The sequence below is a fragment of the Oratosquilla oratoria genome, chromosome 27 (assembly GCF_046742065.1).
Source record: "Oratosquilla oratoria isolate Oo_2021 chromosome 27, ASM4674206v1, whole genome shotgun sequence".
Taxonomy (NCBI): Eukaryota; Metazoa; Arthropoda; class Malacostraca; order Stomatopoda; family Squillidae; genus Oratosquilla; species Oratosquilla oratoria.
The window spans coordinates 47,597,268-47,623,131 of NC_134803.1; the positions used below are offsets into that span (position 1 = coordinate 47,597,268).

The following is a 25,864-nucleotide window of genomic DNA, read 5'->3' on the forward strand; positions in this document are numbered from 1 at the left end:
TTCTTCTGAAGTTTTATGTTCTAGAGAAAAATATACTGTACACATTATTCAATAGTGTGGGTACAAAACAGTTAATAGCTAAAGTAAAAAAATACTTTCACTTGTTGTAGAAGAAGTTCCCCTATTTGTAAATAATATGAAATTACCAACTGTCAATATTTGATTGATATATTTCTTCTGTGTACCTAGTTCACGAATACAAAATATCTGTACTCCCATACTAAGTGTACATTAAGAGACAATATGAATAAATTACCAATGGTAACACCAAATGCCTCTGGGGAGAACGGCAAAGCAGCTCAGGTGGTGTAAATGTCATCCATCCATAGATTATGAAACACTAAATGGCACCTACCCGCCCAACAGTACTCCTATTAATTTTCTTTGAAGCTACAGCATCTGTTCATAAATTGGGGTCAAACCCCCTCCATAATTACTATGTTATCCAGGTCCCATTACCACCTCACTGAATACAGGATGACTAACTTTTCAAGGCATTTCATATTGATAGAGCTGCTGTGGAAAGGCAAGACAGCAATCCTAATTCAATGTACAATCCATTTTTTTTCTTTTTCTTTTTTGAAGAAAGTCTTTTCATTATGGACCCAAGTCCTCTCTTGGCTTCACATCCAATGCTAGCATAAGAGTAATCCTCTTGTATCACTGACATCTTTTATCAAAAGAGTGAGAATCATATACACAACTTCTATATATGAGGTCCAAGTTAAACATTTGGTTCAATAAATATGGAAATAACTAACAGCAAGTTTATTAATGTCTTGTGTATTCTTTTTTCATCAATTTTACATGAACAGGCAAAACATGAAGCCTACACACTTGTTAGGAACATCTACAGATAAATTGCAATAGTTGTTATGGACTGGTTTACCAGCACTTCTATCCTCCTGGACACTTGTACCTCCCTTGAACATTACCTTATATTTCATGTTAAGCCTTGTTCAGTGGTTCTTAACCAGGGATGCAAGATCAGTTATGTGAATAAAGATTAAAAACGTGTTTTTGTTATTTACACATAATATCAATGTTGTTTCTTTTTATCAATCCTAGAATGGGGTGCAAGAACCAGTTTGTGATTTGAAGGAGTGCAAACAAGGAAGAAGGTTAAGAATCACTGGTCTAGTTAGTTGTGGATATTTGTGTATATATATATATATTTGTAGGAAGCTGAGAAGAGTTCATTGAGATATTGATGTTTTGTTGCCTACAATTAGGTGTGTACCACTGTTGTTAAAGAGGTTAAATGACAGTTTGTTGTCAAGAAGTGTTGTGTATATTGGCCATTCTAGTAAGATGTAGGGCATTGAGAGGGACGAAGGGAGGTTTGGTAAGTGATATAGACGTGTGTGTGTGTGTATTTATTTACCCAGTTGTATCTTATGGGACAGGGAGCTACACTAAGTGTGTGTGTGAGAGAGAAGGAGGATGAGGAGCATGTGGTAATATTTCTTGTAAAAGGGATGGAGTCCAGCTTATGTTGTTGAAGGATGTATGTTTACCCAGCTTGGGATAGGTCCTTGACAGTTTCATTGTTTGATTGAGTGCATTACTGTTTAGTTTGGTGTGGCATGGTGTGTGTTTTGGGTCATTGGGTCATGTACATTTGTATGCTGAAAGACTTGCTGGCCACAGCAGTTAGAAATCTTTCAGTATACTCACATCATGTTCTTAGCAGGAGGGGAGTGTCGTTAAGAATGAGTCTGAACTTGACTGGCTGGATCTGGTGGGAGCATTGGGAGACCTGGAGGCTTATAAAGGGCTTGGTGTTCACGTGTGTAACTGGGACTATAATAGGATAGATATTTGGTTGTACCACTAATTTTGAGGCTGTGATTATTCTGATAGACATTGTGGACAGGGAAGATTTTCTTTGCTCATTTGTTGGTTTTTGGATGCAGAACTTACTGGTATGGTGTAAACATACTTCATTACATCTATGGTTTCTTCTGGGGAGCTGGGTCTCTCCTTGGAGTGAAAGAGTTGTAGGTGTTGGGATGGGTGAGTAGTGGGAATCAATAGGTTTGTAGGCTGGGGTTGTGATAAACTGGAAGGGGAAGGGAGCATGTAGGAACTATGGAGAAAAGGTGTGAGGTGAAGTTTGGAGTCCTAGTGGTACAATTGAGTTGGGTGTAGGAGTCTATGCATGAAGTTCTTGTATTATGTAGGGGGCCTCCTTTAGGCAATACCATTGGGGGGTTCATATGACGTAGTGTACTGCTTCTACACAAACTACTCCAGGTCTGATCATTCTGGATTGAACATATCTGAGTATCATTGAAGCTGATGCATTCTGAACCTCTGAGATAGAGGACTTCCCCCCCCCCCAAACTGGTACACTGAACAGTTTGAGGATAATGCATGGTGATCTTGGTTGCAGTTTGTACATTTGGCTGGATACCATGTGGATGGGCTGAGCAATGTACACACACACATTCTAGGTAGCAACATTATTGTCTTGTGTGTCTAAAGTTCAGGCAGTTGCAGCAGTGGCATGGGTGTGGTCACATCTTACTCAACCAACAGTTAGAATGACAGTTGTGGTTGAGTGCGATTCATTACTAAATGCAAGCTCATTGACCTCTGTATAATTTGTTTTTATTCTAATCTACTCTTATTACTTTAGTGTCTCACTATTTCCATCATTTCTCCTGTGAAGTATTATAGCAATGGACTATTCCCACACTAAGTTAAATGTTCTGTTGTTGTTGTTTGGATTGGGGTGTCACATTGAATGCCCAAGTCGTTCTATTTTTAGGGTTACTCCTAGGACCACAAATAGAGAGTTTACCATTTGTCTTTAAATGTATCATATGCTTTCAAAAGGCAGTTAATGACTCATTGTCAAAGTGTGGGTAAAGTTAGTGGTTGGTAAGCTCAAGAATGCAGTACCGCATGGCAGGACTGGGGTTGCAGCCATTGTGATGCTTAGGTCTGTGAATAATGTTATTGGTTACAATTATTAAGCCCTACGTGGCGGGTGGGCAATTACTCCAGTATTACCACAGCAGATAGTTAAATCATTATTATTCATCTTATCTATTTATTTATTATTTGATTCATTGTATCATTATTCATTTTTTCCATATCATGAAGCAGTGTCTCACCACATTTCCTTTGACCCAAATGGAGTGGTGAAGGACTGGGATGACCTTTCATCCATAAGTGCCGAGTGCCTGGAGGGGTAAGGAAAATAGGCATTGGATGGCTATATATTTTGACTTGACCATCCTTTTGCAAGGAGGAAGGAGCCTTCTAGTATGTATGTCTGTATACATAGATATATGTGTGGATGTGTTTTCTATACTTTGGATTCTCACTTCAGGAATAAAAGGTTCTGTATTCCTTGGATTGTATTTGATTGTCATGGTTTGGTTTCCTACCTGCTACACTTGGTACTTACCTAAATTGAAGGTCTGCCATTTATCACCTGACCCATCAAATACCTTACCAAGATCCTGTTGTAAGCTGTCTGTAGTCTTCTCAAAGTAACACCCATCCAAGTTTTATGTCCACCAACAATTTATAGATCTCACAATCAGCCCAATGTCCAAGTCTGGAAGTCAAAAGAAGAGGATGCCCCCAGAAGCCCCTAAAGCATGTTACTGTGCACCACATGACAGCTGTACATTAAATCCCCCCACCCCTATGGCAAGTGCTTAACTCCTTTAGTACATTGATATACCTGACATATATTTTATTTTTTCTTATGCTAAAAATGTGCAATTTTATGCCGAGAGGGGCAGCAAACTTAAATGGTTGAGATTGATCAGGATCACCTTCAGGTTATAGAGTGAGACAGAATAAGTTTGTGTGTGTGTGTGTGTGTGTATTGTGTATGAGTATATCTTACTTTACCCTCTCTAACATCGGTAATGACATCAAGTCAAAGCATACACTCACCACCTATCCAAAAACCCATTTGGGCATCCCTTCCATCTTAGCATCCTGTGGATGAGGGGTCATTTCTCTTCCCTGCCACACTAATCAGGTCAGAGGTAATGCAGCAAGACATAGCACTTCCACAGTAGCACCCAACAGCCATAGCTGGTTTACCTCCAGAAGACTGTATAAAGGAGCCCCCCCCACCCCCCCAGGAATCTAGACTCTCATCTGCATTATTCAACTTCATAAGTAATCTTCCTACACCAAACATCAAAATCCTCACCTATGCTGACTACTTCATGATAACCCAGCTCATCAGCTACAAAACAACAACTTAGAACACCCAAACTTAGAAAAACTAAAACAGTGGCTTAGACAAAACAGAATAGAGAACTCCTCTCAAAATCAAAGAATTCTTCAATAACAAAATTGAATGGCCAAATCCTTTTATTGGAAAAGAACTTTAAAATCCTGAGCCTCATTTTTTTTTATTCACATATCCTTCAGCCCATACTTCAAGGACCTGACAGTGAAAATCAATAAGATTTGTGGCAAGCATGGATATTGGTCAGCAGATGAAGTCTACAGTTCTCAGAACTACACTTGACTACATCTCCATAGCAATTTTGAACAATCAATCCTAGACATCCAGACACCCTACACAATTTAGGAGAGCTTGAGGACTGTTACCAGTTGTGGGTTTCTACTCAGTGAAATTCAAGGCAACAATTACCTTAGTAATATAATGCATTTGTGGTACTATATTTCTGAGACTGGTATTGCCCATGCTGAACTGGTATAGTCCGGCACAGCTTTATGTATTTTTTTGTTCATAAAATTTTCTGGTCTCACTGTCTTGTCCACAGTATGTATCTTCTTTCTCCGAGGGTTGTTCAGGTACATTACATTTTTGTCTAATACTTCTTATATGTGGTGTAAATACCATTGAGGTGTTTCATGCAATAAGTCTTAGTGCAAGTCTGGGAAGCCTATATTTAAAGTGAGGTTCAACAGTGCTTATGATTATCAAAAGTGAAATGTGATTGTTGAAAGACTGTGATGAGAGATCTAAACATCACTCACCCATATAAAGTACGAGTATTAATGGTGTTCTAACTCAATACTTGTCATCTAATTACAGTCTCATCACAGGGTGGTCTTAGTAGATGGTCTACCAACTCTCCTAATCCTAATTGCTCTGGTGTTAGTGTAGTGAATAATTAATTTCCTTTTCCAACATTTCAGCCATAGCCCTGCATGTGATTAAAATGCTACAACAAAGAATAGGCCTGACACCACACACCAATTACCCTAAACACATCTACCATACCTATTGCTGTCCCTTCTATGCACTGATTACAATCAAAAGAATAGATACCCAGCCCTCAATTTAATGGATTTTGAAACAAATGGACAAAATGCAGGGACTCACTATATGGCAGAATATCAAGAACCCTCTCCACAATCCTTGGTATGTTAGATATTAAACTACACCAAATATGTTGAACTGATAATATTTACATTAAATCTACTTTATACATACTACAGATTTTACTTTTTTTGTTTTGTTTTTGACACTTGGAAACATCAGTGTTCTCTCCTTTTTTTGTCCATTAAACTGAGGGATTAGGAGTAATAAAACTGAAGATAAATTAAGAATCTGAACTAAATTTCCTGTAAATTCACATCAAAATACCCTGGCCAGAAAAAAAAAACCCTCATGAGAAACTATAAAGCACTAGTTTCCAAATTTTATACAAACTCTATATGAAAAATTTTCTGACAATTTACCACTTTATCACCTGCTTGGCACACAGCTTTCAAAATGACTTACCTCTTGTTCCCTTCGTTTTTCACCATAGTCCCTACTAGAATCCTTCAAGACACTTGTAGATGTTTCAGGAATAATGTAGAACACATGCACCACCTTTCCCTCTAAAACCATCATCTTCCAATAGAGAAACAAACTTGGAAGGGGTCAAGTTCACAACCCAGCCAGGTTTCTGAAGTAACTATCCATATATTTTTATTTCCAAAATTGATAAATCAATTTTCTCCATCTTTTTTTTTAATATTCCTACAGCACTTGTTTGCAAAAATACAGGGTTAATAAATGGGTAAGTTTTTGTTTTCTCAAATTCAATCCTATAGTACCTAAGCTTGTCAGCTGTGCACATGACAGTTACAGCATATTAAGCAACCAGCAAAGTGATTCTAACAAACATAATTTCTTCTCAACCCTCACAGACTTCATATTTTTGGTGGGTGACACCCATAATATGCATAAATATTAAAAAAAAATATATATATATAAAAATAAAAATAAACACAAATAAATAAATAAATTGCTGGATGATTCAGTAGGTATTAGCAAAAGCTCTAAGGAATTCCTACTGGACACAGTATGTGTCACTGGTAGCTGCGAGGGTTATATTCTCCTTTCGCTGACCAATGCACATCTTATCCCACCACTCATGCCTGTCACTCTCCTTTCAACCTCTTTGTACCAAGTTCCTATTCTCTTCTCTTCTGAAGTCGTTTTTGAATCCTCTTTTCCTATTCAAATTTCCTTCACTTTTCCATCTAGTTGCTATCACAGTGACTCCTCGATTTCCTGGACACATAAAATTTAAATTCTGGAAATTCTGGATGGATTTTGAAACTTCAATTTACACATATGGGACGTAAGTTCCCTGAACATTGCTGGTGTCTTAAATTTACCTATATATCACCATCACTGCATGAAGTTCCTCAGCTGTGCAGCACACATGCATTACCTGTTTATGTTACATAACTGTATAAGGTTTTTAAAAATGAAATTATAATTCCATGAATAATGCTGAAGTCTTTGGTGGAACTCTGGCTCTAGTTTGACCCTTAGAAAACAAGGATTCATGCTGAATTCTGTCATGATCATCACCACTTTTTGTCTGGAAAATTGAGGAGTAACTGTATATATTCACTGTATGGCAACAAAAGCATAAACTCACATTATCACACACACATTCACAAAATGTGTTCATATATACATCCACTGAAAACATTCAACTATGAATTTTTACATGACAGCCTAGAGGCCATGACTAATATTGCCAAAAATTGTAAAGGTAATTTCCTACAATTATGAAAACATCTTTTGAGTGACAATAAATCTAAATGTACATCTGTATTCCATGGCTAGTGTTGTGAAATGACTAAGTGCCTCAAGCAAGCAATTCTATTTTCAAATGCACAACAGCTGGGACAATTTGGCTGGTTCATCTAGATAGGTTACAGAAGAACAGCTATTGCTTGCACTTAAGTTACTAAAACACTTATTTCCCTTCTGAGCATAAATAATATTCTAAGTTGAAGTGCAAGTGCTACAAGTGAAAGAAGTAATTTGATCTGTGTGAAGGCTATTCCACTGAGCACAATGGTGCCCAGTGGAAAGGTTGGTAGGTACGTAGGAAGGGGTGACCAGCAGGGCCTACTAGATGGTCCCGTGACAAGTCGCCTCAATGACTCTGCCCTGTGCCAACACACTCCAACACCTGCATCTTCACAGGTTCCTGCCATTTTAGGTTCAAAGCTTTGTGGCAGGAAAACTGTGTGTCAGTGCCAAGTGGGTAGTACAGGGCAGGGCCATTAAATGCTTTGCCTCCTACAGGTGGTTCCTGACCATACAGTCCTTATGGTTATGCTAGGGCCTCACCTAGGAGAGCAGTAGGTGCCGTGTGCGCGACTTACATGCGCCGTATGCTGGCTGAGATGTTCCATCATCCGCATCCTCCATGAATCCATCCATCCATGTAGGAGGGAGCCCCACCAAGCTCCAAGGCGACTCCCCCATCATGGCACCATAAACCAACCCACATGACCACAAAACCATACCATAACACACCCTATGGCAGAGCAAGGGGGGGTTTACTAGGGTGGCCCCTCACTGGCCTGGCCTTATTAGCCTACCACACACATCCTCATGTCCATCAGCCAGGGGCAAGAAGGACGCTCCCAGGGTTCTCATGCATTGCTTGCATATCTTGCAATATTTCCCTCTATTTCATTATATAAATTGCATTCTTTGGGCAACTAGATGGTAACAAAACAAAATAAACTGATATACAGATATATGGGGCAGAAAACAACACTTCAAAGAGGGGGGAGGGAATGGAGAGAAAAATATAATGTATAAAATATATATATATATAAATAAAATAAAATAAAAATTAGTACAGAAAAAAAATATCAGAATCTGCCTTGATAAATCCTACCCCTACATCATGCAAGCCCATTTGATATCTCTCCATACCCAACAAACTATCTTGGACTACTTAGGATCACTATTTGAACCTCAAAATTTGAACAAAATATTACAATTTCAACAAGCAATGTCCAATGAGAACTCCATGAGCAAACAGCAAATAAGTAGGCAAGAATATACAACAGCAACAGTGAATGAATGCTTGAAAGTCCATTGATTTATGTGAGTTGGCAACACAATGTACGATGACTCTACCCTCTACTCATCTTGAGAAAGCTTAACTGTTTGCCAGTTTGGTTCCTTAACATGGCATCTGCTCAATGAGTAAACTGACAGGAGGGGCCTACTGAGCTAGGAACTTCATATTTTCTTGGCTTATTGGGCTGTTGTACAGAACACGCTTTTCTGTGATGGCACCAGCAACAAGAGTTGAACTTCTTGAGTCATGTTAAGGAAACAAACATGCAGCAAGACAGTTTAATGAAAATAATCAAAGGTGAAACAAACAATATTAAAATAAAGATGACTGGAAACAATACTTCTGAATCCAGCATCTGCCTTATGGACAAACTCATTGTGATTCTAACAAAACTCAAATTCACCATTTCTACATGTGTAGCCCCAACTACACTCACCCCGGTGGAGTTGGAGGGCGCTTGTACCCATACTTAGTATCGGTGCAATTGCGTGAAAAATGTCCTCGCTCTCCACACTGGTAACATCTCATGTTTGGGTCAAATCCTCCACCGCGGAACCTTCCTCCTCTCACCCTTGGACGAGCCTGGGTTACTTTGATTCGACAGTGACCAATCATCCTAGAAAAAAATTGGTATTAATGTCTGTAATCTATCTCCTATCTTTGATAATAACTAAGCATGAATTCAAGCTAATACTGAACACGGAATTTCATAATAAAACAATGCAAATTTTGATTCTTACATTCCATCACACTCCTTCAAGGCCCTATCTGCATCCTTTTGACGTTTGTATACAACAAATGCAAAGCATGGTGGATTTCTTGCCATCCATATTTCACGCAGTGATCCATGCTTTTCAAAAACTCTCTCCAGGTCTCTCTTGCGGGTATCTACATCTGTAAAGAATGTGTTAACAATGTGTAAGGTCAATGGAAAGGTGTGACATTCACAAACTGAAACACAGGTTAGCTTTCATAATCTGTGCATTGGTGGTACATCGGATATGAATTCTATTGTGATTCTAGGAAAAAAAAATATTGATTAGGACAAGTGCTAATGTTACACCCACATCCAGATTTTTTTCTTTTTCAACGGTGGTTAGATATCCTGTCTAGAACTACCAAATGGCTGTGTCTAGGATTGTGAAAGGTGGGGTGGGTTTTGTTAAAAGAAAAACACTACACAACAAACTGGACTTCCTAACTGCACACACCCAAATACTAAACAAAAATTCACCAACACTAAGCAACCTAAACATACTTCAAATAAACATCAACAAGCAGTAATTTTAAAAAACAAACACTAATACACAAAAATTATGAAACATCACAAAACTGGACTCGAGCACTTTTACACAAAAGCAATTATTTTCCAACATAAAAGAAAAACTTGAAATTGCTCACATATGCTACAGTAGGAATAGAATCAATATATTCCTTCTATACTATACTCTTATGATTTTTTTCTGCTAGGGTGAGCAGCATAGTGAAGTCTGCCCTTCCTTATCTCATGCATCATGGTGACATTAACAGACCCAGGTCCCTACACATATGCTAAATGTATGAATCTTGTTGCACATGCACACACGTCTATCCTATGCAACAACTGACTCTCCTAGGTCCATCTTGATTGCACCACACTTCTATCTATATACCAGAAAGTTTCTTTCCCTTTACATGGGATGTAGCCAGCCAAGGCATATACCCCCTCCTACTTAGCCCATTCCTGTCCATCATCCATGTTTCTCTTCTATCTTAGCTCCTTGTGGATGAAGGACCTGCTGCTTCCACACACCTAAATATTCAACCACAAACACCAACATAGAGGTAGGTGGTGTGTACCTAGTTTACATCGTATACAGGAGGGACCAATGACAGGTACCTACTTGTTGTGGAGCTTCCCCATTTCTGACTCATCAACCCCCTCACCTCCATCAGGAGGTGCCCTGAAGAGCCAACACTCGAGTTTTTGGAATGGGAACAAGGTCTTTCTCTATCAACTTAAAACTAATATCTTACACCTTTTCACACGTGGAGAACTGACAACCAACAATTACTCTCCTCCTATTACTTTCAGCTAGTGACAAATTCCCAATTAAGACACTGACTACAGTCCAAAATTTCTTCAATTTGTGATATATATGTATATATAAATGCAGCATGTTACTCAAATATCTTCAACCTTCCACCTACATTGCACAACACTTTCATGCAAAAAAACATTCACAGGCACTCCAAGACCAAGTAACCAATTCCCTCCTCCAATAAACCCCTCCTAATAAAGTCACATCCATATCGCAAACAGGGCAATGGATTGCTTTGACTGGCTGGCCAACACACACACCCTATTACTTTACACAAGCACAACAGTTGGACAGAAAAAAGCTGCATACTACTTGTATACAACAACCTACCACTTGTATAATACCATTCATCCACACAAAAACAGCCACACCCGGATCACTAAACACACTCTTGAAGACAAATCAAACTAAGTACTCCACAAACATCCCCAGAAAAATCCCTCTGAAGAGAAGGAATAATCACACTAGGATACATTCAGGATGCCATCTGGTTCTAAAGCAGTACCAGCACAGAATGGACCTTGACAGAATCAAGCTGTCCTGGATGCAACCATAACAGAGAACACCGAACACCTCATTCCACAATGTCACATACTCCCTACACAACAACACAATATTTCTTCCCTTGGTGACCTATGGACTAAGTATATGTCAAGTGGATCTGGATGAAAGTAAAAAGGAAATGGTTGGCAGTACATTGGTGAGAAGAATGATAAAGAAAATTTGTTGAAAGAGAGGCAAGTGAATTTGAAAGTGTGGAGTATTTGGTGTGACTAGTCAATAAGGAATGGAAAGAGTGGCTCTACTTGATGACAGGAAAATGTGTAATAGTCTTTGAGAATGTGGATGAAGGCAAAAATGGGATGGGTAATATGGGTTTTTGTGAGTGCATACAGTCCTGGTAGTGAGAAATGTGAACAGGAGAGGGAGGCTTTTTGGTTTTATCTAAAGTAGTTTTGGAAGGAATGTAAATGTATTGGTGTTAGGAGACCTCAATGCTAGGGTAGGAAATGATCCAATAGATAGAATAGGGAGGTTAGGGGTGTTACATAAGAACTAGAGTAGTAAGATGTTAGTTGTATTTAGATACAGAGTTGATGTTAGTAAGATGTTAGTTGTATTTAGATACAGAGTTGATAATATCAAGATTGGTTGAGTATTCTGTTTAATGTGGAGGTGGTTTGGGAGTGATTGGCTGGCAGTATTGGAAAACACAAGATACAAAGAATATTGAAAGTGATGAAAGCTGGTAAAGTACCTGGGCTAGATGGACATCATATGGAATGTTTGACAATAGAAGAAATGTTTATGGTAGAATGAATAATATATATATATTTTTTTATCTGCCTATGGAAGGGGAATGTGCCATCAAACTGGAATAAATGTAGTTCCACTACAAAATGGAAAAAGGAACAAACATGAACACATAGTAGAATATGGACAAGTTAACTCCGCTGTGTTCCTTCATGCCAGCCAAAAAGACCATAGATTAGATTGGGATAATGCATCAATAATTTATAAATCACACTGTAGCTATAGAAGAAAAATTGTAGAATCTTCTCTAATAAAACATTATCCTAACTTTAATACCTCTAAAGGCCAGTGGCCCCCAGATTGTATTACCAAGTTAGCGGTCAACAAGATCATGTCTAAAGCGGTTGGACAAAATATCACCCCTTGTCCTACTTTGACCCGACCATTTCAAGGGCATGTGACCTGAGCCCCCCCCCCCACTTTCCTCATCCCCTTCTATGTACCCCTCATTTCTTCATATATACTTGTGCCTTAACCTTATGTAAGCATTCTGCTGAAGAGGACTACAGAGAGTAGTCGAAATATACAGTTTCTCTGTACTTTCCGTTATTATTTCTCCGATAGTGGGTTAACAGTGATCTTTTACAAATGTGTTATAACATACTAGTTTCCACATAGTAGAATCTTAATATAAGAGAAACAAATTTAGCAGAAAAGGTTTCTATTAAACCTTGCTTGATTTTGTGAAACCTGGTAAATTAAACAAGTTGTTCCATTAATCCCTTGATGCCAATGTACACATATACATCATGGTGGTGCACAGTAGGCCTGTCCACAATGTACATACATATGTCCTCTTAGTGTGGGAAAACGGTAAAACAAGAGGACACGGAAAAAATTTGAAAAAGAATAGTTATAGAAAAAAACTTGAAAAGGAACAGTTTCCCACACAGAGCGATAAATACATGGAACAAATTAGACAACAAAACAGTATGTGCTAACACTATACAAGATTTTAAGATAAAACTTGATGCGGAGAGATACAAAGACGGGTCACCACGAGCATAGCTCCCCTCCCGTATATTACAACTAGGTAAATACAAGAGAAATTTTCTTTGCTGGTATCATATTGTGGAGTGTATTTGTCTGGTATAGCTCAGAGGCTGCCAGCTCCATCAACCAACCACTCAGACAAATGGAACCAGAGTAAATGCTAGAACTATACACGAGTTTAAAACTAAACTGGACGTGGAGAGATACGAAAACGGGTCACAATGAGCATAGCTCCCGTGCCGTAAAATAGAACTAGGTAAATACTGCCCCTACCCAATAGCTGGTAGGTAGTGTGTATGCAATAAGTGCCTTACTAGCCCTTACACGAGGAAGACGTGGATTACTGTATTTTCTCTCCTCCTTGTCAGTTCTGGTGGTGTCAGGTGGTGACACTTTACTGACTGGTGATACATCTACTGACTACACCACTATGGCCAAAGCTAACAGTGAGAGTTCAGATGAAGCATATGAACCAAGTCATTCAGATGGCAGTGAATCATCTGATAGTGATTTATCTCAGAGTAAGAGTGAGTTACTGTATGATATCGATGCAGTGGATGGGATGGATGACATCTTGTAGCAGATATTCTTTTATACATGAGACCTGATGTATTCCACTGCTGGTTGATATGAGAGAAGGGGTGAATCCTGCATTTGAACTAGTGTTTCACTACCTCTAGTGCTTCTTTGATTTATTAATATTAATATTATTTTTTTTAATGAAGTGGTGTCTACATTATGTGAGTGGATCAATGAATGAGCCAAATTGCACTGGCAAGAAAATCCAAGAAATAATATGAAGTATGTAGTGTGGGGGTGACCAAAGATGAGATGGATGGAGTTTTAAAAGGGGTGTTGGGAAAGAGGGGAATGTCTCTTATGGAAGGAAGGGTGAAGACAGAAGATAGGGGTGAGTGGAGAATGGTTGTGTATGGATGATGCTGTGATCCATAGAAGTGGGTGGGGATGGAGGAGTGAGGGAGTATGTGTGAATGGTACTTTGACACCGCCCAAAGGTTTTTCTCCCAATTTTCTCTTTTCTTGCATGAAGGGGCAGAGAGAGAGAGGGGGGGGGGTCACTGATTAAATTAAGCAGCCTTGTTGTGGATGTGCTGTGGCTAGCTGCATTGCTTCTGACCCAGGGCATTGGGCAAGATGCATGGATGACCTGTCATCCAGGGAGAGCTAAGAAAAGGGGGTGGGAGGGGTGGTGAATGGGAGTATGTGGGGATGAAATGGGTGGGAATGGATTTATGCCTTCTGACTTTGGAGACCTCCCTTGTAAGAGGGAAAAAGCCTTTGCTTATGTATGTATACGTATGTATGCACAGTGTGTGGACTGAAGGGGAGAGGGTAGGATTAATGCTTTCTTAAGCTTAGTGCAACTGGGTACAAGAGCATTAACCATGTATACAAGTGCCTGTGTACGCCTCACTGCTTCCCAATCACACGAGTCACTCAATAACAGAAAAAATTATTTTTAATTGGGGTATACTTTAGACACTTCATTTAACAAAAAATTAAATTCAATTATGAGGGGTTGGCTAAATTATCCAGTCATATCAAGATTCTACTGTTGTTGCTTTAGAGGAATCTGTCTTAACCCCTTCCATACAATGATGCCGGTGTCAGCATCATGAGGTGCGTGCATGTACAAGGATGCCAGCATTGGTGTCTTGATTATATTGATTTTGTAGTTGTAGCTGAGTGACCCCTGTGTTCAGTGAACAGGCTTGATTGTATTTTTTGTGGTTAGTAATATTAAAGATAATAGAGAATGAGTAACACAGCTATAACTTTATATTCTATAATGTGAATATCATGACGCTTCATCAAATCATTGTACATCAGGCAGCTGATGATATGTGCGTGAATTTGACTTGTACAAAAGAGGTTAAGTTTAACTGGAAAGGCATGTGGAAGGGTACTGACAGGATTAGGATGGGTGTCGGAGTAATTGGGGGGAAAAATAATATGGTTTTACAAAAAGTGGATGTGTGGATCCATTTATTCATAAGATATTTGGGAATTTTATTGCAAAAGGTTAGGATGTTTTTTGGGGCTTTTCTAAAGATTTGGGGCAGGAATATGAATGTTGACTGCTTTGTGGGATGAGATGCAGATATATATGGGATTGGAGGATGACAGTTGAAGGCAATCAAAAGTTTGGAAAATTCTTCAGGAATCAATTCAGTAGAGAAAGTTTTCTCATGACAAAACAAGAACTACACTATGCCTATGCTCAGGTCCTGCCTTAAAACAGTACTACCACAGAATTGGCCTGGTATGATACCTATTGCCACACAGAAGACAAATAACACATCACAATGCAGTCCAACACTATTTCTATTCAGACAACACAAAACGGGCTCCCAGAGTGACTTGCCGACAAAGCTAATGGCCATGGGTCTCGTGCTATACAGAACTTAGGCGGAATGATCAATACATATCACTTCTAACCATAATTAGTCATGCCAAGCAACATATATTAGGAATTTCTAACATCAACTCACCTAGTTCTGCAACATGCAGCCTAGCACCATCAATAGGTGTTCCACTTCGACTGCGTGATCGACGTCGACTCCTCGATCTTCTTCTAGGACTACGACTGCGAGACCTTTTCCTGCTTCTGGACCTTGACCTTCGTGATCTTCTCCTTGGACTCCTTGACCTCGACCTAGACCGTCGCCTCTTTTTCTTCGTTGGAGTTTTTGACCTACGAACCTCCTTATTTCTTGATCCGCTACGCTTTCTCTTGCTGCCAGATTCTTTACTGGGACTCCGACTGTCTCTGTCCTTCTCACTAGGCATAGGACTCCCTCGACTGCGAGACCTTCGCTCTTCTTCCTCCTTTTTGCTAACTTTTTCTTCTTCAGCCAAGTCTTCTTTCATGTTACCATTTTCCCTTGATTTAACTGCATTTTCATATTTTCCTTTCTCTTCACTTCCTGACCTGGAGACAGAACGTGATCTTCGTATTTCTTCCATTGGCGAGTCATTAAGTCTTCGAGAGTTTGAGCTTGAACGTGAAGACGTTGCTGACGGTGACCTTGATCTGAATTTTCTATCATTATCACTACCATCTCTATCATCTGCTCTGGCATCCATATTGTCATCTTCTGAATCACTGGACATTTTGTACAATGGTATGGTCGATATCTGTAAAATACATAAACAAAATTTCAAACACATAAGCCAACACTAACTACGCCATCTAATCACGAAGTACCCTAGGCTACGATACTCTCTAGTTCTTCCGGGTCTTAATATTAGCAAATTGAAGATTACAGACCGAATACTGAATGGCAATTTCTTTTCCATACACCTGTTATCTTAATATTTTCTACCTTAAATTGCGTTTGGGTTTGGATTATGTCTATCTACATTAACTTATGATAGATGCAACTTAATCAAGTACTTCTAACTTGAATTTTCATAAATTCTCATCCTATCAATGTATTTTCTTATCTGCCCAAGATACATTCCTCCTCCCGTACGTGGCAGACGCTCCCCTACAGTGAGTCCTGATATAACTCGCCGGCATATATCTTTACCAATCTACATTTCAAAACTCTAATGAAGTTCGGTGTATGTAAAACTGACTAATACCATAAATGTGAATGGTACTACTTTACTGTAAACTTTAATTTACCTGTTCTCTATCCAAGTTTTCCTACCCACCCTCTACGTACTGAATCGATTTCAGGGCAAGTCTACTTTCAGAAGTATCACAGACTCGGACTCTTACTGCCTTGGAGTTAGTGTCATACAAAAATTAACTAATAATATTTCACTCTTAGTAGTTATAGACCTATCTAATGTAATGAATACTTATATATTGTTTCATGACTTACATTTTCAGTGTCGAAGTTAGTGAGTCTGTGGAAAATTACAAGCTACTTCATATAATCAAATCAGCACTTAAATAGGAATTTATATTGAAAACATTTTATCGTGATGACAAAGTATGATACAACACTGGATCTTGGGTTTGTATTACTTTATTTCTAATACGTTGCCTTGTTGAAAAATTACAATATTATTTAATAATATATTATGTAGCTCAATTGATAAGCAACTATAGTTGTTGGCGCTGTGGTGATTGAGAAGGACTATGAGGAATTAATAATATAGGAAGAAAGCCTGAGGAAAACGCCAATATGGAAGAAAAACCGGTATGTTAAGTAGTTTCACTATGGATATCCAAGGAATTATAAACCTTTAATTACGAAATATTAATTCATGTGTGCAAGCATATGTTTTTCCAATGACGCCGTAATGTTGTGGCGGAAACCTATCGGTGTAGACCACAAGCGGACGTGTGAAATGATCAGTATTCACAAATTACTTTCTGAATTTTAATATCTCGTCCTATTACAAGGATCGAAATAACCTCCTGCCCAGGCGGGCCATGTACAATTTCTTATTTTCATTGTCCTAATATCAGTATGCCTTGTTTACAATTTCAAGTTTCATAATCATCATTATCATGTCTTAATGATCATAATCATATCATCATATGATAATAATGTTTGAATCTACATTTTTGTGTGCTAAATTTTAATACTTTTACTCGATTGAACAGAATTCATCCCCAAGTGTGTTTTCTGTTTTCAATTGACCTCATGTCAGTCAATACACATTATTTTTTTGGTAATTCAAGATTGATACCCATTAGTAACCCAAGTATACAGTACTTGTGGTATGCCTTAGCATAGGGTGCATCACTGTTGTACCAGAAAATATGGTGGTAAAATTCAAGAATCACAGTAACACAGATATTCAATGTGAAACTTGCATTGAAAAAAATAGCTCTTTCAAATGCAAAATATGAAAGTGAAAAATGTGGAATACTGGAATAGTCGATAGAACTAGTGACGTCCACAAAATAAAAATAAAAAATTAACCCTTAAATTATTATTGCATATGAAGGACAACTTTATTAGAAACAAAATGCTTTTTAAATTTTTGAAATAGCTTGAAAAAATAAGGGAGATATGATTTTTTGAATTATTTTTTTAGCCTGCATTTTTGGCTAGACTTTAGCATAACAAAATGTTAGAATTAAGGGTAGTAATTTGTAAAGATTTCGGTAAAGAGATACACATTAACTCTAAACCACTGGTCCAATTTTATTAAAATTCGGAATACTTGGGTTTTATGGATCAACAAATCGCATGAGCATGTCAAAAACAATGTGAGACATCTCCATCATACCATATTTGCCTTTTCATGGCAACCATGAAGTTGTCAATTTTCAGATTATCATCAATGAAATCCAAACCACTGGCCCAATTGACATGCAACTTGGCATGTGAAGGTTTTATGGGTTAACAAATCACCTGAGCATGTCATTAACATTGCAGGACCTTCTTCTTATACCATTCTCACTAACACCTATCATGTTGCCATGGCAACTGTTGTCAATTAAGAAATAATCAATAAAATCCAAACCGCTGGCCCAGTTGACATGCAACTTGGCATGTGAAGGTTTTATGGGTCAACAAATCACCTTGCAGGGCCTTCTTCTTATACCATTCTTACTAACACCTATCATGTTGCCATGGCAACTGTTGTCAATTTAGAAATAATCTATAAAATCCAAACCGCTGGCCCAATTGACATGCAACTTGCCATGTGAAGGTTTTATGGGTTAACAAATCACCTGAGCATGTCATTAACATTGCAGGACCTTTTTCTTGTACCATTCTTACTAACACCTATCATGTTGCCATGGCAACTGTTGTCAATATAGAAACAATAAAATCCAAACCGCTGGCCCAATTGACATGCAACTTTTCATGTGAAGGTTTTATGGGTTAACAAATCACCTGAGCATGTCATTAACATTGCAGGACCTTCTTCTTATACCATTCTTACTAACACCTATCATGTTGCCATGGCAACTGTTGTCAAATTAGAAATAATATAAAATCCAAACCTCTGGCCCAATTGACATGCAACTTGGTATGTGAAGGTTTTATGGGTTAACAAATCACCTGAGCATGTCAATAACATTGCAGGACCTTCTTATACCATTCTTACTAACACCTATCATGTTGGCATGGCAACTGCTGTCAATTTAGAAATAATAAAATCCAAACCTCTGGCCCAATTGACATGCAACTTTGCATGTGAAGCTTTTATGGGTCAACGGATCACCTGAGGATGTCATTAACATTGCAGGACCTTCTTATACCATTCTTACTAACACCTATCATGTTGCCATGGCAACTGTTGTCAATTTAGAAATAATAAAATCCAAACCACTGGCACAACTGACATGCAACTTGACATGTGAAGGTTTTATGGGTCAACAAATCTCCTGAGCATGTCAAAAACAATGCAGGACCTTCCTTTTATACTGCTCTTACTAACACCTATCATGTTGCCATGGCAACTGTTGTCAATTTAGAAATAATAAAATCCAAACCCCTGGCACAACTGACATGCAACTTGACATGTGAAGGTTTTATGGGTCAACAAATCACTTGAGCATATCAAAAACAATGCAGGACCTTCCTTTTATACTGTTCTTACTAACATCTATCATGTTGCCATGGCAACTGTTGTCAAATTATAAATAATAAAATCCAAACCACTGGCCCAACTGACATGCAACTTGGCATGTAAAGGTTTTATGGGTAAAAAAATATCCTGAGCATGTCCAAAACTATGCAGGACTTTCCTCTTACACCGTTCTTACTGACACCTATCACGTTGCCATGGCAATATGTTGAATAGGCATCTAAGCCTCAAGAAACTTAGATTGCACAACTGCTATATTACCAACGATTTCAAAGTTGCTCATATCCGGTAGAATAGAGGCTAATAAACAACATTTTTACATTAAATATTATATGATTTAGTTTCTTGCCTTTACACTTTTACTCGGAAAACTAATTTGCCTAGGCTAATATCAAAAATTGCGTTGAAATCGGAAAGAATTAGTAAAGTTTTGAAGAACTTGACATAAACTTGTTTAACAACAAGATAATTTTAATACCGTGCGAATGTGCTGAACGATCCAAGCATTCAAACTAAGCCAAACAAAAATCAAAATCCAACGGGGCTCAAAAGATGGCGATAGCAGCGCTGCGCATGGTTTTGCGCGTGACCATATGCCTACATGTATTGCCATTAAGCTCAAATATCAATTAATCAACGATCTTAAGCTTCTCGTTTCCGGGAGAAAATAGGTTGAAAAATATGTTTGTTTAGGTTAAAATATTGTTTAATGGTGTATTACCTTAATATTTTTACTCGGAAAACTATTTGCCGAGGTTGATAACCAAACTAATCTTTAAATCGGTGAAAATTTGTTTGTATTTCAAGAATTGGGCATACACTTGCACAACAACAATATAATTTGAATACTCTGTGGATGCGCTGAACGAAGGCATACTTATTTAAGTGGGCCGCAAAAGATTGCATTGTAAACAGTACATGTGCGATTGTGGCACCACGAGCGGATGCGCCCGTATCTAATAGAACCAAATGTGGTCTCTATGTCACGGATCCATTTGATCAGGGATTGAATTTGAGCTTTATATTGGGCTGTACACCCTATAATCAATGGTTCCTCAGGTATTTTGAATAGAAATCCATCCAGTTTATTGCTAAGTATATCTACTTTTTAGCTGCAATGTCCCTTATGTTCTCTGGTAAACAGTGGAACACTTGACTCTTGAGCCCCATTGCCCATTGTTGGCGGTGCAGGACACTTGCAGAATTTTTGTGTGTGCAAAGGTTAATGAAATCCTTTGGCACTTTTGTGGGACTGTAGTATAATTGAAAGATTCAGCAGTGTACCTTATAGAATTTGCAAGGTATATGTGGTGATATGCTTCATATTTGTTTAGAGTTGAGACCTATTTTCCCCAGCTGAGCTCATTAATCAAGGTCTTTCACTTATAAGAAGATGTTGGCTAGCCCTCGGTATTTCAGTTTCGTTGGAGTGGAATAATTTTGAACACAGGGCAATTCGGCCCACAAAAACCAAATTGACCCATGGCGGATCCCAGAATTATCATCCGGCCCCTCCAATATAGTCTCAGCCCACCCTCAATTAAGAAGTTGCAAAAGTCAATTGTTATGGCTATATCTGTCAAAACAGATATTAGTACAGTTTATATTTGTGGGGTTTCATCTTGCCCACTGTCAAAGTATTTTGTATATTTTTTGCATCAATATTATGACATCATATCGGTGCTTGGTAGCAGTAGCTGATTTAACCCTGCCCCAGCATTCTCTCAGTCTTGTTTATATCCACTTTATGTGGAGACAACTGATACATTATCTAATCGAGGGCATGTGAGGTAGTCTGTCATTTTATTTTATTTATTTCTATTTTTGGATGCTCACTGGCCAAGCGTGTTAGGGCGTCATTACTTGTGGCGGAGGTTAAGATAATGACAATTCGAATCCTGCTTGGGGCAAGTTGAACTAAGGGCATCATTCATTCAATTCCACATTACAAAGTCCACTGTAAGGGGCACCATCGTAGCTTCCCAATAGGGGGGAGTTTGTGACATTAAATCAAATGATCAAACATTTTTATTTTTACCCATCTCATCCATGTAGTGAAAAGCTACTTATATGTTTGACAGATGGCAAGGTGTCCGTGACCATTGCTCCCAGATCTTTAGAAAATATTTGTGATTCACCATGGTCTTATATCACATGTTTGGCTTGTCAATAACAGCCATTACCCCTTCATGTGAGAACTCACAGCTCATATATGACCTGACCTATAGGTGATGCTGTGACCTTACTCACACACATGCACAGATGACAAAAAAAAAATCATGGAAACCACAATACATCCAAGATTGGAATGTGCGTCAGTAGTGTGGTCCCCACACAGAGTGAAGGATATAAACAAGATTAAGAGAATACAAAGGGCAGCAACCAAACAGGTCCCCAACCTGGCAGATAAACCATATAAGGAAAGACTAAAAATACTGGGTCTACCAGCTTTGAAAGATCAAAGAGAAAGAGGTGATATGATTAGTGTTCAGGTTATGAACGGGATTGCATTTATAGAGGAGATCTCTTGATTTTAGATGGAAAGGCTTCAAGAGTTCATGGAAATAAATTAAGAAAGACCACATGTGAAAAGGATGTGAAGAAATAGTTTTCCATAAAGATCGATGAATACGTGGAACAGCTTATATGATATAGCCCAAGCTCAAACAGTACATGAGTTCATATCTAAATGTGATAATTGGATATCAAAGATATAGATTAAATTGGAATTGTAGATGAATTTGAGTCTAGGTATATTAGAAAATTAGAGAATAGGAGACAGGACCCAGTGAGCATTGCTCCTTTCCTGTATATTGCAATTAGGTAAACAGACACGCACATATACATGGCAACCAGTAAGTAGAGAAAGATACAGAAGTGTATAGAATGGGACCGTATTCTGAAGAAAGAAATTGACCCCTAAAGATAAAACTAAGGCCACATATGGTAGTAGAAGACGTATTAGCAAAAGCAGGCAAGTTAGCAAAGAGTCAACATTACAACAATATATGGATAAAAAGAGAAATGAATGTTGAGGAAATACAGAGAAGACACTACGAGGTAAAGCCAAGGGAAAAAATGCAAAGAGAACGGAAACCGAAAGCAAGTAGTTCTATTAGAGGGTCATAAACATGAGGCTGAGAATATGGTACATCAAGGTAATCAAAACAAAAGAAACAGAAAACTGGATGGAGAAAGAAAAAAAAGTGGCCTATACTAACATAGATTACTCTCAGGCTTGAATGAAAAACCAGACATAATAGGAATTGAATTGTGGAAACAAAATTAAGGGGTCCACTACCACCTAATAGGGTTGGGCATGGGTTATACAATTATTGGATTAAAAATAGAAATAAGAAACAGGGCGGAGGAATGATTTTCTTGGCCAAGAAAAAATTAAATGTGATGAAGGTTACTGAGGGTAAAAATGGTGTGGAAATGATCATGATAAAAGTTGAAGACAGTGACATGAAAAATAGAAAGTTTGTGGTGATCTATGTGTCCCCCAAAATCAGTCCCTTGGAAAGAGGGGATTCAAAAGTGTTAGATGATGTAAGGTATTCGTTAAATGAGATACTGAAGGATAGAGGTAACCTGGTACTTATGGGAGAATCCAACTGCAAATAAACATGTTGGGAAGAGATGACAGTGAAAGGTGGAGAGGATCTATGAGGAAATGTATTACTTGACATGACCATAGAACATACAATGACACAATGGGTAAGTGAAATAATATCGGATACAGAAGTAATGAAGAACCATCGAGACTAGATTTAACCTCTTCAGTACTGGCCAAAATCTCGCGGGCAGCATTAGCTGCCAAACGTACGATGTATCGTAATAATACTCGCATCATAAAATATAGTCACCGCTTATATCGATCGTTCTCTCTCTCACCCGTGAATTTTGATAACCATAGAAAATGTGATGAAGACAGTTTAGAGAGTATGTCATTACGCAGGGGCAACTACAATAAATATAATCAAGACGCCGATATGGCAGCCTCGTGTATCCACTTGCTCCTCATGCCGCCTACGTATGCGGCACTGTATGGAAGGGGTTAATATTTACAACAGAACCCGAAATTGTTGATAAAATTGAATACAAGACACCATATGGAAAAAGTGACCACATACTAATTGAGGCTGAACTGAAGGAAGAAATATGTATGTGAAAAATACAGAAAAGGAAGATTGATGAACAACAAAATGGCCATTGGGAAACTTTTAAGAAATTCTTTCAAAATGCAAATTGGGAAGAAATCTACTTTGAAGAGACAAAATTGGAACAGAAATGGATGATCTTGATGGAAATCTATAATGGAGTGAATAAATACGTACCAAGACAGAAACAAGAAAAGGTGTACATTAAATGCTGGTTCAACAGAAGATGCAGTGAGGTGAAAGAAGAGATAAAGCTTGGAAAAGATGGAGAGAAGATAAAAAACATGAAAAATGGCAAATATATATCAACCATAAAAATGAATATGTAAAAGTGCACAAAGAGGAAAAAAGAAACTATGAAAAAGACATCATAGATAAATGTAAAGATCAACCCAAATTATTCTAAAGATATGTGAATGGTAAACTTAAAGATAAACAGGAAATGGTGAAACTATGCCACAGAAATAGAGAATACACAGAAGATCTAGAAATGGCCAAAGTCATGATCAATCACTTCAAGTCGCCTTTTGCTAAAGAAAAAGTACAGCATTGGGATGAAGGAAGTGAAGTGCGATCTCCTCCCATGAGGGAAATAACAATAACACAAAAAGAAAAGAATGGATCAATTAACAAACCTTGACATTAGGAAATCACACAGCCCAGATGGAATTGCAAATTGGATACTAAAAGAATGCAAAGAAGAACTAATGGACAAAATATACAACATAATAAGTTCCTCACTCAAAATACCAAAGAACTGGACAAACACCAACATTATACCAATATATAAAGGAGGAAATGAGGAAGAATCAACCAATTACAGACCAGTCTCCTTCACTAGCACTAGCCAAAATTTGTTAGAAAATTATCAAGAATAGATGGGTAAAGCACCTGGAAGAAAACAATACGATAAACTCAAGACAATTTGGATTCGGATAGGGAAGATCATGTGCTACAAATTTTATCTCTACTCAAGACTAATAGATATAATACAAGATAGGGTGGATGGGCTGTTTTTGCTTTCTTAGATTTATAAAAAGCCTTTGATGAAGTACCACACTTTTTTTTTAATTGGAAAACATAGGAGGGATACAAGGGAACCTACTAAACTGCATGGAGGATTTCCTGCATAGTAGAAAAATGAGAATAGTGCTCAGAGAAAAGTGTTCAGGTTGTGAGGAGGTGATTAGTTGAGTTCCACAGGGATCAGTGTTGGCTCCAATAATGTTGGCTATTTATATGAATGACATGGATGAAGATGTGGAATGTTACATGAACTTCTTTGCAGAGGATACTAAATTGTTGAGGAAAGTGAAAATAGAAATGGACTGTGAATCACAACAGAGAGACCTAAACAAGGTTTGGAAAGGAGTTCAGAAAAAGAAAAAAAAGAAAAAAAAAAAAAGTCAGGACCATATGCAATTGGAACAAAGGAAGTGAAGAAAGTGGGATCTGAAAAAGACCTGGGAGTAATTACCTCAAATGACTTGTCCCCTGATAAGCAAATAAACAAAATTGTCGGAGAATCCAACAACTTGCTAAGATCAATAAAAGTGGCTTTTACCTAATTAGACGAAGAAATGGTTAAAAAAATATTAGTCACACTAACAAGACCAAGACTGGAGTATGCTGCAACACTGGTCACCCAGTACCAAAAAGAATATAAAGAAAATTGAAAGAATCCAGAGAACCATGAAAATGGCCCCAGCACTTTCAAACATGTCATATGAGGAGAGACTGGCTAAACTGAAATTACTGACTTTGGAACAAAGAGAGGCAACCTACTGACCATCTATAGAATCATGAAAGGCATGGAAGTCCTTGATAGAGAGGACTTACTAAATTGGAATGAAACACAAGAGCACATGAAAAGAAACTTAAAAAGGATAGTTATAGAAGAGACCTGAAAAAAAACAGTTTTCCACACAGTGGTAGACATCTGGAATAAACTGGACAAAACAATAGTGTGCAAAAACCATACACAAATTTAAGAGCAAACTAGATACTGCAAGATATAAAGATGGGACACCACAAGCATAGCTCCCCTTCCCATAAGATACAACTAGGTAAATACAAACACTAAATTCCTTGTCCACCAGAATTGAAGTGTTGGATCACAGCAATGGTGCTGAAATTTTGAGCTCTGGGCTGGACTTGAACTTGGATTGCTGAATTAGTGGTTGAGTGCAGTGCCACCACACCATCAAGTCATGTGGAAGATAGAGAGAAATTTGCCATGGTCTTGGATCATTTGTTGGACCTATGATTAACAGCCATTACCATCCTAGATGAGAGCTCCTATGCCTTGATATAGGGATAATGCTGTAACCTAATGCATACCCATTCACTTGCTTACTCAACTTCTTGACCACCTGAGCTGGGGTGCCAACTTCCAGTACTGTGATGCTTTTTCAGCCCTGGGTGGGGAACCAACCTCAGATTG

At 38.1% G+C, this 25,864-nt stretch overlaps 2 protein-coding genes across 8 annotated transcripts in view; one reads left to right on the plus strand and one right to left on the minus strand.

Moving 5' to 3' along the window:
* LOC143040020 (uncharacterized) overlaps positions 1-16,725 on the minus strand; it is a 29,041-nt gene extending 12,316 nt beyond the window's left edge. Inside the window, exons 1-7 of one of the 7 annotated variants that reach the window (XM_076210560.1) lie at positions 16,156-16,182; positions 15,244-15,889; positions 9,083-9,236; positions 8,779-8,958; positions 7,630-7,784; positions 3,123-3,191; positions 2,341-2,949 (exon numbers count right to left, since the gene is read on the minus strand). In XM_076210560.1, coding sequence (XP_076066675.1) covers positions 2,846-2,949; positions 3,123-3,191; positions 7,630-7,784; positions 8,779-8,958; positions 9,083-9,236; positions 15,244-15,889; positions 16,156-16,167 — 1,320 coding nt within the window. In that variant the 5' untranslated portion in view covers positions 16,168-16,182 and the 3' untranslated portion in view covers positions 2,341-2,845. Of the gene's footprint in view, positions 1-2,340; positions 2,950-3,122; positions 3,192-7,629; positions 7,785-8,778; positions 8,959-9,082; positions 9,237-15,243; positions 15,890-16,077; positions 16,192-16,382; positions 16,512-16,584 lie in introns of those variants that run through there. The other 6 variants (XM_076210557.1, XM_076210556.1, XM_076210558.1 and 3 more) reach the window with 6 other exon arrangements.
* Positions 16,726-16,775: 50 nt separating this feature from the next.
* The window catches only part of su(f) (cleavage stimulation factor subunit su(f)), a 77,203-nt gene continuing 68,114 nt past the window's right edge, over positions 16,776-25,864 (plus strand). Inside the window, exon 1 of the mRNA XM_076210554.1 lies at positions 16,776-16,905. Coding sequence (XP_076066669.1) covers positions 16,891-16,905 — 15 coding nt within the window. The 5' untranslated portion in view covers positions 16,776-16,890. The remainder of the gene's footprint in view (positions 16,906-25,864) is intronic.